Below are 16,166 nucleotides of genomic sequence, written 5' to 3'. Positions count from 1 at the left end.
TGGAGGCAGGAGCTGGAGGTCAGGGTGCCCGCAGGGCTGGTCCCTCCCAGACCACGGGGAGGAAGCTGTCCTGGGCCTCTTCCCAGTTCTGGGGGTGTCGGCAATCCATGGCATTCTTGACTCGCAGACGCATCACCAGCCTGTGCCTCAGTATGCACATGGCCCCCCTCTGTGTGCATGTCTGTCTCCAAATGTCCCCCTTTAATAAGGACACAGTCCTAGTGGATGAGGACCCACTCTAATGACCTCGCTTTACCCTGATGACCTCTGTAAAGATTCCATCTCCAAATAAGGTCACATTCTGGGCTCCTGGGGGTTGGGCCCCCTACTATCTTTTTTGGGTTCAACCCCTAACACCTTGCTTGATGATGCAGGGGTCCCTGCCTTCCAAAAGAACGCCTGCCCTCTGGGGAGGCCCCCCCCCACTACTGATGGGACCAGTAACCAGAGCCTCTGTTTGGATGTGCTGTCTCTGCCAGAGCAGGATAACGTGCCCCCCAGCACAAGGCATCCGGCCGCCGGTCTAGGGACTATGTTCCTTTCCATCCATCCCCCACCCCCGAGACCGTTTGCATTCCCGTGGGAGGGTCTGCCGTCTTCATCTACCGTCCTGCCCCAGGGCTGTGTTCTCTCCTGTCTTCTGTGATCTTGTGCAAAGGGACTGGACCATCTTACAGATGTCGCAGTCCCGCATGGTCTACTGTGTCTGGCCTGAAGGAACAAGGAATGGCAAGGATGTTGGAGGCCTCATGAAGACGCCTGAGCCCGGCAAGACTCAGGAGCCCTCCACATCAGCACCCTTTTAAGGGTCTAGTGGTCTTGGCACATGGGGGCATCCTCCATGAAGCAAAGAGCCACCACTCAGAGGGAGGGAGGACATCATGTGGAGGCCTCTTAGGGTTCTGAAGATCACACATTCCACATCTGGGGGTCCTGCTTGGACTCATTTGCTGAGTGACATGGGAGGCTGCCAGCTCTGATTGGGTCCAGAGCAGGAAAGGCCCTGCAGACATTCTCAGTTGGGGAAGAGGCAGCCCTTGGGCTTGGGCCATGCAAACGGGCAGGTCTTACGTCAATGGTGTTAGAGGTATTTATGGTGGGAAAAGAAGCCATGTGGCGTTACAAGCCCCAACAGGATCATCCTGGCATAGACCCTAAGGTTCTGAAGCGAGGGCTGGCCACCAGCAGAAGAATCAATACCATTCGTGCAGCAGCCCCTGACTTGCTACTGGGCCCTGGTGGAGACAGAGGGCTAACCATGGGGCATCAATTGACCACACAGGCGGGACTGACCAGCATGACCTGGATTCTATCTGACCCACGACATAATAAAGTCACGCCCCCCCAGCGGCAGTCCACCAAGCATGGAAACGGTGCCTCTAAATCAGGAACAGTCACAGTGAAAGTCACAGCTGAGCTGCTTGGGCAGGTCTGTTGGCATCCACCTGGGAACACTTACAAGAGGCGGGTTTGTGGGCCAGATTAGAGAATCACCTCCAAGTCTGCCCTGGAGGCGGGGTGAGGGGAAAATTCTCCGATGCGCAGAGCTTTAAGGAAGCTCTGGGTCTATATGCAGCACGTGGGTCTGGGCGAGCCAAGGTGTGATGGTGTCTCAGCTTGGGGCATCTCCCCGGGAGCATCTGACCTCAGAGTTTGAGACTGGCTGAGCCCCCCTTGGAGCTGCATCCAATCCAGCCACCCCTGCTCACTTCTGTAGCCTTGCTCCTCTACGGGCGCTGCCACACGTAAGTTCCAGCGCCCCAGAGACTGTTTCCCAGGGACTTGGACCCACCATGCTGGTTTAGAGAGCAGCTGTTGCGTTTTGTATACTTGTCTTGTGTCCAGTCATCTTACAAAATCCTCTTGTGAATTCTAGTAGTTCTTAAATAGAGTCTCTTGAGTATTCTGGGTATGTAATCGTCCTCCAATAAGTGAAATTTTGCCTCTTTGTTTCCAGGATATGCTGCTTACTTTGTTTTCTTGACTTGTCTCATTAGGCAGAACTGCCAGACAGACTGTGAATAGCCGTCGTGGGAGTGAGACTCCCCACCTTGCTTCTGATTTGAGCAAGTGCAGGTTTTTAATGTTATTTTAAGGAAAGCAACTTAAAAAATCATATTTAGGTAGTTTTCTTCTTATTCTACATAGACTTAAAAAAAAGGAATGCATATTCCATGTTTGAATATCTTTTAGGTATCTCTTGACAAAAATTTTGTTTTTTTCTCCATTATTTGTTGATGTAATAAATTACTGACAGATTTCTTAGAGCTAAGCTGTTCTTCCATTTCTAATAAATTCTGTTTGTTCATATTTTCTTATTACATTGGGCTGTATTCAGTATGTCAGTATTTTCTTTGAAAATTTTATGTCAATATTTGTAAATGAAATTTTTTGTTGTTTCTTTCCTTCATTATTCTAAAAGGGTTTTAACGTTAGTGTAATGCTGACTTTTAAAAAATGAATTTTGGAGTTTTCCATATCTTCTATAGATTGAAATTATTTTAATCACAAGGGAATTCCGTGACTTTTGAAAGTTAAATAGAACTCATTTCTAAAAATGCTGGAGTTTTTGTGCTTTTAAAATTGGTAGATATTTAATAACCTTTCCAGATTCTTCTGTAGTTTTCCCATTGGGTCACTTGCCTCTCAGCTGTCATAGTCTCTTTTGTTTTGGTCAAACCCTTCAAGTGTAAGACCCCCAGATGTGTTCAAATTAGTCAGTTCACTGGGCAATGGATGGGTGAGATTTCCACTCTTGTTCAAATTGAGAGGCTCTGAATTTCCTGAGCAGGCTCCTTTTGGTTGAATTGGGGAACTCAACAGTAGCAGAAAGCCTACATGTATTCTGCAAGAGAAGGCTTGCTGTCACAGACCTATGGCTGGTCTTCAGTGTATGCTTTAAAGTGAATGCAAAATGAACGTGCAATTCACAGAAGACAAATCACAAATGGTAACTAGCATAGGAAAAAACGATAAGAGAAACCCAAGTTTACACATCAATGTGTACCATGTAAGATGGATAGAATTTTAAGACAATTGATTTTCTCACTTTTGGAGAGGGTGTCTGAAACATGGCTATGAAGATAAATTTGTACAACATTTTAAGAGGCCAGTTTGGCAATTTTTGCCAACCCTTAAAATGTGCATACCTCATGACCCAGCAATTCCTCTTCTAAGAAATACTTGTCCAAGTGCACAAGCATATATGTGCCAGGCAGTTCTCAACAGTATTTGAAATAGCAAAAATGGAAGACATTAATCAGCCACCCAAAGAGGGGTAGTTATGCAAATTGTGGACTCGTCATTGTTATGGAGTGTTCTGCAGTTATTAAGAAGAATGAAGTGGGTCTCTGTGTGCAGGCAGGGAGTAATGTCTGTGATGTATTGCTGAGACAAAGAGCCAGCCTGCAGAATGGTATGCACAGGGTGAAGCGTTTGTGTACGTTGGGGTGTGTGTGCTCACATGCTCAGCAGAAAGGGGGAATGGGAAGGAGTTGCCCTTTTATTTTATGCGATCTGTATGACTTGACTTTAAAAGAATGAGCATATACTACTTTGGCAATAAAACAAAAAGATTTTTTAGTGCTTGCAACAAAGATGCTGATGTGATTTTACACCGCTCGGCAGTTTCTTTGAGGAGGCTTCCTCATTCTGGGAATTGGACTAAACGTGGCTTAGCCTTAAAGGGAACTAGAAAAGGCATTCATTCTATTAATTAATGCATCGGTAGATTCCACCTCAGCAAAGGCTGTCTTAATGAGGTGCCCGGGGCACCACTGTTTATCTTACAAATATCAGCTCAGGGCCCTGGTCGTGTCAGGCATTGTAACAGAGGCCCCTTTTCAGGACGCTGTGCTGGAGAAGCACAGATACCTCCCAGACCCACTCCCTCCTCCAGGCACCCAGTTCACCACCCCCATCTCCCTGTGGATGACCTCTGTGCCATTTTCATCCACTCGCACTCCTCGCCTCTTTGTCCCTTTCCCCTCATACTTCACACGCTCCGGGAACCCTGAGAAAGAATCGTTCCAGCCTGGACTGCAGACCTCACTCCCACCTCTCACTGTGGGCATCTTGGAGACTTCCCTCTGGACATCTCTCTCCTAGACTCCTTTCCTTAGCGTTATTGGGAGACCCGGGGACACGGGAACCATCCTAAGCCAGGCCGACACTGGTACCGTTAATGGCACAGAGTCGAGGCTGGATGAGCTGATGCAGCAATATTCCCCGTCCCTCTCTTGGTTTCCGGAAATTCTGCTTCTGCACGGCGCACCCTGTCTCTGGCGTGGCCCGCACCACCCACTGTCCTTTGCCCCCTTCCCCCGCCCGCCGGTAGCTGTCCGTGGTGCTGACCCTAGGGGCGGCCCGCGCTTGGCCGATGCGCACGCGTCCCGGGCGGGGTGCGCAGGACCCGCCGGCGCCGCCACTGCGCAGCCTCCCGCGCGGCTCCGGCCTGGCCTGCGCGCGGAGCGGGGAGACACCCGCGGCCTCTGCTCCCGGGCCGCGCCCCTCGCCCCGTGTCGCCAGATCGGCCCTGCGGCCTCCTCCGGCTGCATCCTCGGCCCGCTTGTCCCGGCCATGGCGCTCAACAATTTCCTCTTCGCTCAGTGCGTCTGCTACTTCTTGGCCTTCCTGTTCAGCTTCGTGGTGGTGGTGCCGCTGTCCGAGAACGGCCACGACTTCCGCGGCCGCTGCCTGCTCTTCACCGAGGGCATGTGGCTGAGCGCCAACCTGACGGTGCAGGAGCGCGAGCGCTTCACGGTGCAGGAGTGGGGCCCGCCGGCCGCCTGCCGCTTCAGCCTGCTCGCCAGCCTCCTCTCGCTGCTGCTCGCCGCCGCGCACGCCTGGCGCACGCTCTTCTTCCTCTGCAAAGGACACGAGGGGTAAGTGGGGGCCTCGCGGCCGCCCTGCTCCGACAGACGCAGCCCTCGCCTCGGACACGGCGCCCATTCTGTGCCCACAGCGCCCCCAGACTCTCCTCCCCCAAGGAGGAGTGTGAGTCCTTCCACCTTCCCGGGTTCTCAGAGGCCAGAAAATAGCAACTTTGGACCCTCACCACTTTCACGCAAACTGCCCTTTGTCTACATGCAGAACCCAGGGACAATGACGATCACCCGTTCTCCGTGCAGGGCCAGTGCTTCCCTCCCCAAGTGCTCATCACCATACACGCCTCCGGTGCAAATTTTGCACCGTCACCCCGGAGCCCACTCGGACCTCCCTGGCTGGCTCCGCCGGGCCCACACCCGTCAGCACCGCGGACAGCTCCCACCCGGGTTGGGGCCTGCTCCCACCTGCGCTGGATAGGGAGGGACCAGGCAGGCAGGTGGCTACCACGCTTCCTGGGAATCCTCCCCTCATCCCCATCGTCCTGGGAAGGGTGACGGAGGAGGAAAGCCAGAGGGAAGCCCCTCGAGGCCCACCTCTAGCTCTCACACCTGTGGGGGATGCAGGACAGGGAGCAGCAGGTGTGTGAAGTCCTGTCCTGTCCTTTCCTCACAAGCCCCCTTTCCTCCTGGCCTCCATTTTCCTCGTCACCTTTTCCTCGCCTGGCACTAGTTCGTGAGAGAGTGGGATGTGGTTCCCTGAGGCGGGGTCCTCAGCCAGTAGCGCTCCATGGGCCTCCACCCCCGTGGGACCCTCTGTGGCCCCACCCATGCCCGGGCAGTGGGTCGCTGTATCCTGCGGCAGCCAAGGCTCCTGCAGAGGTCCTGGGAGGCTATTCTTGCCTGTCACCTGCCCTCACATCCACATGGGAAGTCCAGGCCTTCTCCCAAACTCAGCCCCACTCTCACCCCCATCCATCAGCTATTGGCAGTCTTTAGTGGCTTTCCCCTCCTTTTAGGGAGGCAGGAGGGCTCCGAGGGTGTGGGGAGGCGGGGCCTCCTGAGAGCTCTCAGCTTGGCTCTGGCCCAGTGGAAAGAGGGGCTGGAGAGAGGAAGGGAGCTGCAGAATGAAGAGGAGAGGCACAGCCAAGGCTGTGTGGGGTAGGGGGCCTGGGGCAGACCCCGTGAGGAGGGGCGAAGCCCCAGCAACCCACACGGACAGGCTTCTTGGGCTCCTGTAACACAGTGCCGCAAGCTGGCGGCTTAAAGCAATGTATTCTCTCGCAGTTCTGAGGCCAGAAGTCCAAAGTCAAGGTGTGGGCAGGACTGGTTCTCTCTGGAGGGAAAATCCTTTCCAGGCATCTTCCTAACCTCCGGTGGCTGCCTGCAGCCCTTGCTCCTCGGCTGGGGCCTTTATCACTCCGATCTCTGTCTCTGTCTTCACATGGCCTCTCCTCTGTCCTTCCTTTTCTTCTCATAAGGACACCAGTCACTAGATTTCGGGCTCATCCTAAATCCTGGGTGACCTCGTCCTGAGGTCTGTAGCTTAATGACACCTGCAAAGACCCTATTCCAAGTAAGTTCTCATTCCCAGGTTAGTATAAGAATGGGGGTGAAGACTTGGTGGGTGCAATTCAACCCACTGCACTGAGGTTCCAGACTAGGGGTCTGCAGAAGCCACGTGTCAGCCCAGGGAGGCCTCAGGTGCTATGGAGCAGGAGGTCTGCCCGGGGTGAGCCCGATGGCTGGTGTCCTGCGGGACCGTCATCGGCACCCATATTGCCAAGCCCAGGCGTTACCCAGACAGTGTCTGCAGCACAGATCGGGCCTGGAGAAGCATCTCTGATTACCAGGCAGGGTCTGAGGGAGAGGAGGGACAGCCAGCAGGTGGGGTGCGATGACAGCCCTGCAGTCTGGGAAGCTGAGGGGGGTGGGCACAGGCCTTGTGGGGGCCATGGTTTGGCCATCAGCTCATGTCCACCATGCCAGCTTGTTCCTACAAGACAAGTGGCCTCAAGGCGTTCAGTGTCTACCTAGCATACCTGGCAAGGACGCAGAAGCAGCTCTCTAGGTGAGGCCCAGCCCTTGTGGTTGTGAGCAATGTGAGATTTCAGAGAGGCCACCAGAGGCTGGGAGCAGGCCAGGGGGAGCTAAGAGTCCCAGAGCCTTCAGGAAAGGAGTCCTGGACACACAGGGCTGTCCATTTCACACAAATTGGGCAGCAGACCTAGGGACAGCTTCTGTCTTTTCATCTCACCGGAGCTGCCCATCAGCTCTGTGAAACCATCCCCATCTCCATTTCACAGATAGAAAGCTGAGGCTTGGGAGTGTTTGTGCCTCCTGTGCCCATTCCCTTGTTGGGAGAAACTTTCTGGTCTTCTGTCCTTCTGCATCCATACCAGGGGCTCACATGTCCCACCACTGATGGCTGCTGTCCAGCTTCCATCATGGCAGCCAACATGGGGCCAGCCTTCTCCTCCCCAGGGACATCTGCTGCTGAATGTCCTTCTTGGCCATCAGAATTACTGGCCAGGACCACGTGGTGGTGCAGCTGCCTGCCCCCCACCTTGTCCACCACACAATCCAGTTGGAAGTCAATCAGCTGTGATGACATCTGTTCAAAGTGTCATCCCTTCATCTTAGTTCTGGTGGTAGGATCAGGTCATCCCCTTGTGGCTATCCATCTGCGGGGACCTGGGTGGATGTACTCCTTATTCACCCTTTATGCTCAAGGCATGGACAGGGCATGGTGCACAGGAGTCACCAAATTAGCGATTGTTGAATGACTGACAGAAAGATTCCTGCATCCTGCTTCACAGAGCCTCTCCTGGTGCTTTGCAGATTCACTGTCTGGCCGAGGGGTCAGCCCTCCGGGCTTGCGATGTCAGCCAGCCACCAGCAGGATGATCAGCTGAGGGCAGCCAATTCCCGTCCTATTGTTGGTCAAGCTGTATAGACCAGGCAGGCAGGCAGGCGCCAGGTCAGTGAGGGGACTCGGGACAGCAGGAGGCTGGGGAGGGCCGGCAGAGAGAGCCCGTGTGATGGAAAGGGCTCTCAGGGCCACCGAGGGCCACTGGATGCTCAACCCACGGAAGACATCACTGCCCTTGTCAGACTTGGGTTTTTAGCGGGCCCTGCCTGTGTGCAACTAACTTCAGAGCCCATCTGGGACCCTCACTGAGACCACGGGTGGAGCCCTACTCTTCCTCATGGCTGAGTCTCGAGCTCATGTGTCAGGCACTGTCCATGGTGCCAGCTCCCTCCTTGTGCAGGGTGTGTCCCTGAGCAGAGTGGGGACCCCGATGGCTTGTGCCATGCGGTGTGAAGGGCTTTTCGCCCAGGGGGGACATCATCCTGGTTGCTGACTGGAGAGTCAGTGGCACCTGTGGCTTCCTGGGGTGCTGGCCGTTTCTGGCCATGGAGAAATGAGGGGGAGTCTCAGGGATGGGGGCCTGGGGACCTGGGGGCCTGGGGCAGCTTGGCTGTCCAGGTGGCAGTGGTTTGTGATTGATGGCTGGGGAGCACTGGGTTAAAACAACCCATCTGCCTGCCAACACGTGTCCCTCTGCCTGCAAATCGCTCCCAGGGCTTCCCAGGATCCCTGTCGCCATGGAGACGGCACATCCAGGCAGGGCACCCTGAGAAGTGACAGGAGGAAGATGGAGTTAACCCTGTGTGTGCCGGGCTCCCATTCCTGACGGCTGCCCTGGCCTGTCCTCTGGGAGGGAGGGAACGGAAGTGGTGTAGTGAACTCTGGAGGGCCGGGGCCAAATGAGGCTCTGCACACACCCGATTCTTCAAAACTGCAAAGCCCAAGCAGATGCCCAGGAAACTGACCAGAAACCAACGAGATGAGGAGGAGGCTGTGAGATGCTGGTGACCCAAGGACGGTGCCCCTCCCCATCTCGTGGGATAGAGACCCACAAATTGTGCCCATTTAATAGGCATGCGGCAGGACTGTCTGGGGTTTCCAGCTCTCAGAGGCTGTGTTGCAAACCTTCTCTGGAGATGGGCAGGAGCAGCTCTGCAGCAGGCCCACTGTGACCCAGGCCTTCCGTGCTGGGGTACCCTGAGGGAGCTTCCATCCACGTAGGGAATGAGGAGTCCTGCGTGCGCCTCTGGAATTCGGGACAGAATGTGACAGCTGCAGCCCCTCCCCCAGAAGAGGGAGCAGGACCTGGCCCGGGGTGGGTGGCCCGCCCACTGCTCTCTGCTCCCTGACCATCCCTCCCCCAGGAGGCCTGCCGGGGATGGGATGCTTGAGGGAACGGCAGAGGGCTGCCAGCAGCTGGAGGGCACCCAGGGAACCGGCTGAACTTCTGTGCCAAGAGCCACCTGCTTCTTTGCTCTGTCTGTGGAAGCTAGTCTCTCCCACTCCGTCCGACTCCCAAGGACCGCCGTGCTCTCTGACTGGAGGTGTCGGGGTGTAGGCTCTGGGTAACCTCTGTTTCCTCGGGGCACCAGCTCCCAGGAAATGGGGCTCCGGGGGACTGGGCCTTCCAGCATCCCTGAGCCCCGCTGGGCCTCACACTGCCCCACAGGGGGCACAGCTGGCGCCAATCCAGCCTGCAAGTCTGGTTCCTGAGGTGACTCAGCAGCCCCTCCAACCCCCTCCCACATCCCCGGCTCCCACAGGACCCCGGCTCCAGCCCCAGGGCTCGAGCACATCTGGTGTGAGGCTCAGAGAGCAGCAGGCCTGTGCGGGCCTGGGCAGCGGGCCTCGTCCCTCCTGGGGCGGAGTGGGGGCTCGTGAGCAGCCCGGCAGCCCCCCCGCCCTCCGCCCACACCGGCTCCCAGTTCCCACTGTGACTCGGGGTGGAGGGCCCTCATTATCCAATTGTCCTCTAGAGGAAGAAATCAAGGGCCCCAGAGTAAAGGTCACGCAACTGGCAGAGGGGCTGGGGGGGTGTGACACCCAGCTGCGCCTGGTTACGGCTTCTGGGGGGCTGTAACGAACCCCTCTTTATAACTGTTGACCCCTGACCGCTGCTTCAAGGGCCCAGGGACGGATGTTCTGTAGTTCAGAACTGTGTCTGTCAGGGTCCTGGCCGGAGAAGGATGGCCGCCCAAGCGAGGACAGCCAGAGGGCCAGAGCGGGGCCAGGTGTGGGCTGAGGGACCGGGCAGGGAGGGTTATGAGGAAGAGGCCACCTAGAGGGGAATGTGGACCTTTGGTGGAGGGACACAGCTGGCCCACGCAGCCCCCTGGAGGGTGGGGGTGAACTCACTCCCTCTCTTCCCACCCTCCTGTCCCCACCGGGACCCCGTTGCCTGAACTCAGCCAGGATCCAGGGAGAGAGGTCATTGCTGTTGTGACTCAGGCTGGCTCCCCCGGCGGAGGATGGGAGGGAGACAGCAGCCCCCGTGATCTGGTTCCGGCAGCAGGAACGCCCTCCCTCACACGATGAACCACCACAGGGCGTGGGCAGCGCCCAGACTCAAGCACAGTAAACCCACAACCTTGACACGGAGCTGGGCGAGGACCACGGGTGCCCCGTGAGTGCAGGCGAGCTTATGCTGACGACAGGCCTGTGGGATCTTTCCCCAGAGACACAGACGGTTCCTGCCACCACTCGTGCTGCGAGTTGGGCACTGGTGACCTCGGTTTATCCTCCGCCCATCGGCTGAGGCACCTCCTGGGCTGGTGTCCTTGTTTCTTTGTCCTCGGGCCCCAGCATGGGTGGGTGGGTGGATGCTCAAAGGTGCCTGTCCAGTGGTGGATAAACCAGAGAAGGAGATCGGAGGCAGGAGAAATGCACGCATCCTGGCTTGGCCTCGGCCTGTGGTTACCACGTCCAGTGACAGTGACCTGGATGTTTTCCTGGCTGAGATTCCAGCTGACACCTTCTTTAGTAAATGTTCACCGTGAAGCCAGATTTGGTCGATCAGCTCCCTCAGACTTGACAAACTGAAAGCACTGATGCTCACATCAAATCTGCTGGCAGGTTCGAGGAGGGCCTGGGCTGCCATCCCACCTGACGGGGTTCCCCTCTGGCCCGCATCCCGTGGGACAGTCCTGTGTCCCCACCCCAGCCTCAGCTCAGCCACCTGCTCTCACATAGGACTCTGAATCTGAGGGGAGATTCAGAGATGGCGGGGTAGTGGATGCTTGCAGGCAGGCAGGAGAGTCTGGTGGGGTGGGTGAGTGTCTGGCCACGTGTATCCTTCCTCGTGCTGTCAGAGAGCACACATTGCCCTCTGAAAGCACCCCAGTGGGGGTCATTCCTGTGTGGACCCCAGAGAGGCCCTGGCTGGCCCCAAGCTAGGTCTGCCCTTGCGACCCAGCCTCCTGGGTCCCCCATGCACCCGCCCTGGTCACTCCTTGGCCTTTCAGGCTTCAGTGGAGAAATCAGAGCAGGGTCACACAGCCCCAGTGCAGGTCCAGGCCCACTGCGTTGATGACCGAGTGGCCACATGGCCGTGAAGGATGACTGCCAGGGGGGTCCACCTTGAAAAGCTGTCTGGCCTTTTCAGCACGTGTGCTGGATCCCAGTCTTTGGAACCGAGTGGCCTTGGGTTTGAACAGTGGCCCCACCTCCCCTGTAGGATGCTGACAGCGCTCCTGCCCCCAGGCTTGGGGAGGATGGGGTGGGGGGCCCGAGCCAGCACAGGGGACTGCAGGGGCAGGGGAAGCTGCAGGAGGGGAAGTGGCCCCTGGTGGCCTCGCCCCTTCACCAGGGGCCCAGACCCCTGCTGGAAACCTGAGGGTCCTGGTCCTGCAGGGGCGTGGTGGATCTGGTGTGGCGCTCAGTGTCCTCCCCCACCCCCGCCTTCACTGCAGCTCCTTCCTCTACGCCTTCCTGAACCTGCTGGTCAGCGCCTTCGTGGTCTTCCTTGTCTTCATCGCCAGCACCATCGTGAGCGTGGGCTTTACCATGTGGTGCGACGCCATCACGGAGAAGGGCACCGTGCCCCACAGGTGTGCCCTGGGCCCTGCCCACCACTTCCTGGACGATGTCTTCCTGCATGAACCTGCCTGCCCCCCCACTGAGCCCACAGCTTCGCTCATCCCACTTGTGTCCCCACCTGTGCCCCACCTGTGCACACCTGGCCAGCCCTTCCCTGGGGCCCTCCCCCTTGACCCCCTTCCCAGTTCAGGGACCCTGAGCCTCACACAGAAGCAGGGCCCTCAAGAGCCCTGGGGGTGGATCCAGGGTGAGGGATGGAGGCCCAGGAGGTCAGAGATTCCAGCGGCCCCAACATTGCTGGCATGTGAGTGGATGCCAGGTCCCAGAAGTTTACACGTGGCCACGCAGTGGACGGCCCTGGAGACCCGACTCTGCACTGCTGTAGGAGGCAGAGGCCTGGGCCCGGGGGCGGTAACTGGGGGCTTTGGTCCCTGAGGGCTTGGAAGATGGGGGTGGAGGTGACAGGGGTGGTGAAGGAAGGGACAGGAGCAGAAGCTTCTGGTCAGAGGGGGTTGAGGACAGAGGCCTCTGGAGCCAGGACGACTGCGCTGGGCCCTGAGAGGGGCCATCTCTGGCTTGGGGGTGGCCCGAGGTGGAGCCCAGGGACTGCCTGGTCCCCGGCGTAGGGCTCTCCACTGCCCAGCCCTAAGAGGCATCGTCCAGTGCCCCAGGCCAGGCCCCTGGAAAGGCAGGGACCCTGGGGTCACCTCTTCCAGAGGCTCCAGATTCTTTCCTTAAGCAAAAGCAGACCTGGAACCTCAATGAATAAAATGGACAAAAGAGCCAAAATGGGTGGGGGTTGGGGGGACCATACCCGCTTATCCTGCATGTCCACCCCGGGGGCCCCCGAGGGGCCTCTGCGGAAGCCTGGGGCACACAACAGAGGGACCTTTGAGCACCCTGGGTGGGTAGCTGCTTCGGGGTCCGCACCCAAGGCAGCCCCTCTGTGGGGCGGGGTCTCGCCCATGTGGAGCTGAGCCCTCCCAGCTGGGCCCCAGCCACCTGCTCCCTCAGCCCTGAGGGCCCTCAGAGCGTGGGCAGGCCCCTGGGTGTGGCCACGGGCTTCTCCAGAAAGATGCCACGAGTTTCTTCACTGTCACAAACACCATTTCCAGCCCTTCAGCCCCATCCTGCTGCCCCTTCCAGAGCGTGCCTGGGCCTCTGGCCTCCCTCTCTCTGGGCATCATGCTCCCGTTAATGTGTCCTGACATCTCGCAATGCTACAGGCCCCTAAGCCCAGGCCTCATTCATTCCAGGCTTCTGCGGCCCAGCCCAACCTGGCCTGCTCAGGGACAGGGGGTCTATGGAGGTCACTAGGGTCTTGTGGTTTGCCCTGCTTGTCCCCACTGGTTCTGTTGGCCTGTGCTTCCAGCCCCAGGAGGTGAAGGGCGAGCAGGTTGGGGGGGTGCTGCCCCCATGGGTGCCCACAGGGCTCCCGTTGGCCACTGTGCAGCTCAGTCTGGGGACCCGGGAGCTAGAGTAGCACCCCTCACCCCTGCTTTGGAAGCCCCTGACTCTGCAGTGCTGTGGGGCAGTGGGGCCAGGGCCAGAGTCTCCAGGAGAGCGGAGGCTGGCGCTGGTGTCCCCTGTGGTCCAAGGCCAGATGGGGGCTGCGTTTGCAGGTTCCTGGCTCCACGGAGAGGGCATTGAGTCTCCCTGTTTGCCCCACCTTGGGGACAGCCCCTCACCATTAGTGGGTGATGCTCCACTGCTCCCCATGCTTTGTGGCCCGCAGTCAACTCCCACCCCCGCGACTTGCCGTTTCAGCTGCGAAGAGCTCCAGGACATCGACTTGGAGCTGAACGTGGACAACTCTGCCTTCTATGACCAGTTTGCCGTTGCCCAGGTGGGTGGGGCTTCCAGGTGGGTGGGGCTTCCAGGTGGGTGGGGCCGCCCTGGTGGGAGAGAGAGGTATTGTTGGGGAGGGGGCCATTCACTGCTGAACATAAACTGTGTGCACAGCCCAGCCCCAAACCCCCATCGGGGGAGGAAACAGATTGTAGTTAAGGATGGTGCCAGGCTGAGGAGGTGCAGCTGAGTGAGCGCTATGCTGGGGGAGCAGTCAGGCAGGCTTCCCGGAGGAGGGCTGGATCTTGGAGACTGAGAGGGGTTGTTGCAGGAGGGTGGGGAGAGTTGGGGTGCAGGATGTCCTAGGAGGAGCAAACAGCATGACCTAAGCAGTGAGGAGGCCGTGGAGTGAGGGAGTGCCCTGGGCCTGATGGTGCCAGAAAGGAACCCAGGTGTCATGCTGGGTCTGCCGGGGGCCGGGGGTCTGGGTTCTGGTCCTGGCACCATGTGCGCCCTCAGACAGACGCTCGAGGGCTCACAGCGACTCCCCAGCGGTGTCTGATGAAGCGTGTCCCAGGAGGAGGCCCAGCCTGTGCATTTGGTGGCATCCCCAGCCACTGCGGGTTGGGGGGGAGACCCTCCTCCTTCAGCCCTGCCCCCCAGGAGGCCACGGGGCAACTCTGGGGACCCCACCTGCTGGAGCACAGGCGTATCAGGACATGTGGTCAAAGAGGGCCTGTCCCTTGAAATCCACATCTGACCCTGATGGCACTGACGGCAGAGCGCCCGGGCAGGAGTGGGTCCTTTCAGCGCCGAGCAGGGCCTGCCAGCACCCAGGTTCACTTCTGGACCCGCACTGGCCAGTGGCTGGTCTGGGGACTCTTTCCAAGACGAGAAGCCTTCTTGGAGGGGGGGGTGGCTGGATGTCGTCTGGGTGTAAAACTTCTTTGCTAAGATGAGCGGAAACTGCCAGAGACAGCTTCACACAAATTTAGTGGGAAATGCTCCAGCCCTAATTTGTGCCAATTAGATTAAGGAAGGTGCGAGCTGGGTCTGATGACAAATACCCTCCAACCAGTTAGTTTAATTGCGGCTGGAGCCTGATTCTGATTAAATTGTTTCCCCTTCAACTGTTTGGAAACAGCAGATAAAGGTCAATTTGTTCCAGCGAGTGGAGGAGCCCCATTCGGGAGGGAACAAGCTCTCGGTGGCGCTGAGCCGGCTGCAGCTCCTCCTGGGCCCCCACCCGGGGTGACGTCCCCATCGTCCCTGCAGCAGCTCATCCCTCGCCCAGCGGGTCATGTCCTTTTCCCGAGGGGCAGGCGGGGGTGCGCCGAGCGGTGAACACTGAGTCTGGCCGGCCCCCGACACTGCCCTCTGCCCTCTGCCCTCTGCAGTTCGGCCTCTGGGCCTCGTGGCTGGCCTGGCTGGCCATCACCGTCCTGGCCTTCCTGAAAGTCTACCACAACTACCGCCAGGAGGACCTGCTGGACAACCTGGTCCACGAGAAGGAGCTGCTGCTGGCCAGGCCGGCCTCCCGCACCACCTTCCAGGATGAGAGGAGCGCTGTCATCTAGGCGTGGCGGGCGGGCCCCGGGGGGCCCGCGGCTTGCCCCGGGGCAGGGACCAGGGCTCTGCCCAGCCCCGCCTTGCCTTGCATGTCTCCCCCCAGCCCTGTACGCATTGCGTGACCCGCCCTCCCGGGCACCCCATCCCTACCACGAGCATGGCGGCTGACAGGGGTGAGGGCTGCCCTCTGGGTGTTGGGGGCATCGTCTCTCAGGGGGTGGGGGAGGCAGGTGCCACCGCGGATGTCTGTACCTGTGAGGTCACGTGAGGGTGTGGATATGTGTGTGGTGTGCGTGCATAGTGATCGGTGTGTGCACGCGTGAGCACGCGTGTGAGCGTGGGTCTGCATGGGAAGGGTGAGTGTGTGTGCATGTGGGTGTGTGCATGTGCACGTGAGAGTGTGCACGTGGGTGTGCTCATGCACAGGTGTGTGGGAGTATGCGTGTGGGTGGAGACCGGAGCGGCCAGGACATGCGGTGTGTGCATCAGGCAGCTCCCTGCACAACTTGTCCACAGGGTGCCCCCAGCGCCCCCAGCACCCCAGAGGAGGGGCTGCCCTCCCATCTCAGGAGGCCCCAAGGGCACAACCCTGTCCCCCAGTGGCCAGTGAAGGACGAGCGAGGGGAACTGGGAACCTGGGGCTCAGTGGTGAGGAACTCGTGCTTGGCTGTGGACCCCCCTCCTCCCCTTCCGCACCTGCGCACTGTCTCCTGTGTCCTGTCCAGGAGCGAGAGGGGGAGGGGGAGGGGCCCAAGGTGTAAAAGCCCATCCCACCCTCCCTGGGGCTCAGTCAACTATTTTGGCTTTCTGGGCTGGCCCTCGTGCTCTGGTTTGCTCCCCACATCAATGGCTCTCACTGCCAGCGACTAGTTTGGTCCCCCAGAGAGGGGGGTGGGGGCACGGAGCCTCCAGAGGCCTCCGGTCTGGGCCTGGGTTGAGATGCCGGGGTAGGGGGCAGCCTGCGTCCGGGAAGCGAGGCTGCAGATCACTTGTCGTGATGCTGCTTGCCTGGCATCTTGGGAGGGTGGGTGGGTGGGGCTTGGGTTCAGGGCAGCTGAGGTTCCTGGCATCTCTGAAGG

At 58.8% G+C, this 16,166-nt stretch overlaps 1 protein-coding gene across 1 annotated transcript; it reads left to right on the top strand.

Moving 5' to 3' along the window:
* Nucleotides 1-4,445: 4,445 nt before the first annotated feature.
* On the top strand, nucleotides 4,446-16,084 carry TMEM179 (transmembrane protein 179). The gene is made up of 4 exons (XM_010999813.3): nucleotides 4,446-4,883; nucleotides 11,604-11,741; nucleotides 13,498-13,576; nucleotides 14,916-16,084. The coding sequence occupies exons 1-4, from the start codon at nucleotides 4,579-4,581 to the stop codon at nucleotides 15,093-15,095; spliced, it is 702 nt and encodes a 233-aa protein (XP_010998115.2). The 5' UTR covers nucleotides 4,446-4,578; the 3' UTR covers nucleotides 15,096-16,084.
* Nucleotides 16,085-16,166: the final 82 nt, after the last annotated feature.

The sequence above is a fragment of the Camelus dromedarius genome, chromosome 5 (assembly GCF_036321535.1).
Source record: "Camelus dromedarius isolate mCamDro1 chromosome 5, mCamDro1.pat, whole genome shotgun sequence".
NCBI lineage: Eukaryota > Metazoa > Chordata > Mammalia > Artiodactyla > Camelidae > Camelus > Camelus dromedarius.
This window is presented reverse-complemented; position numbering and strand designations above follow the sequence as displayed.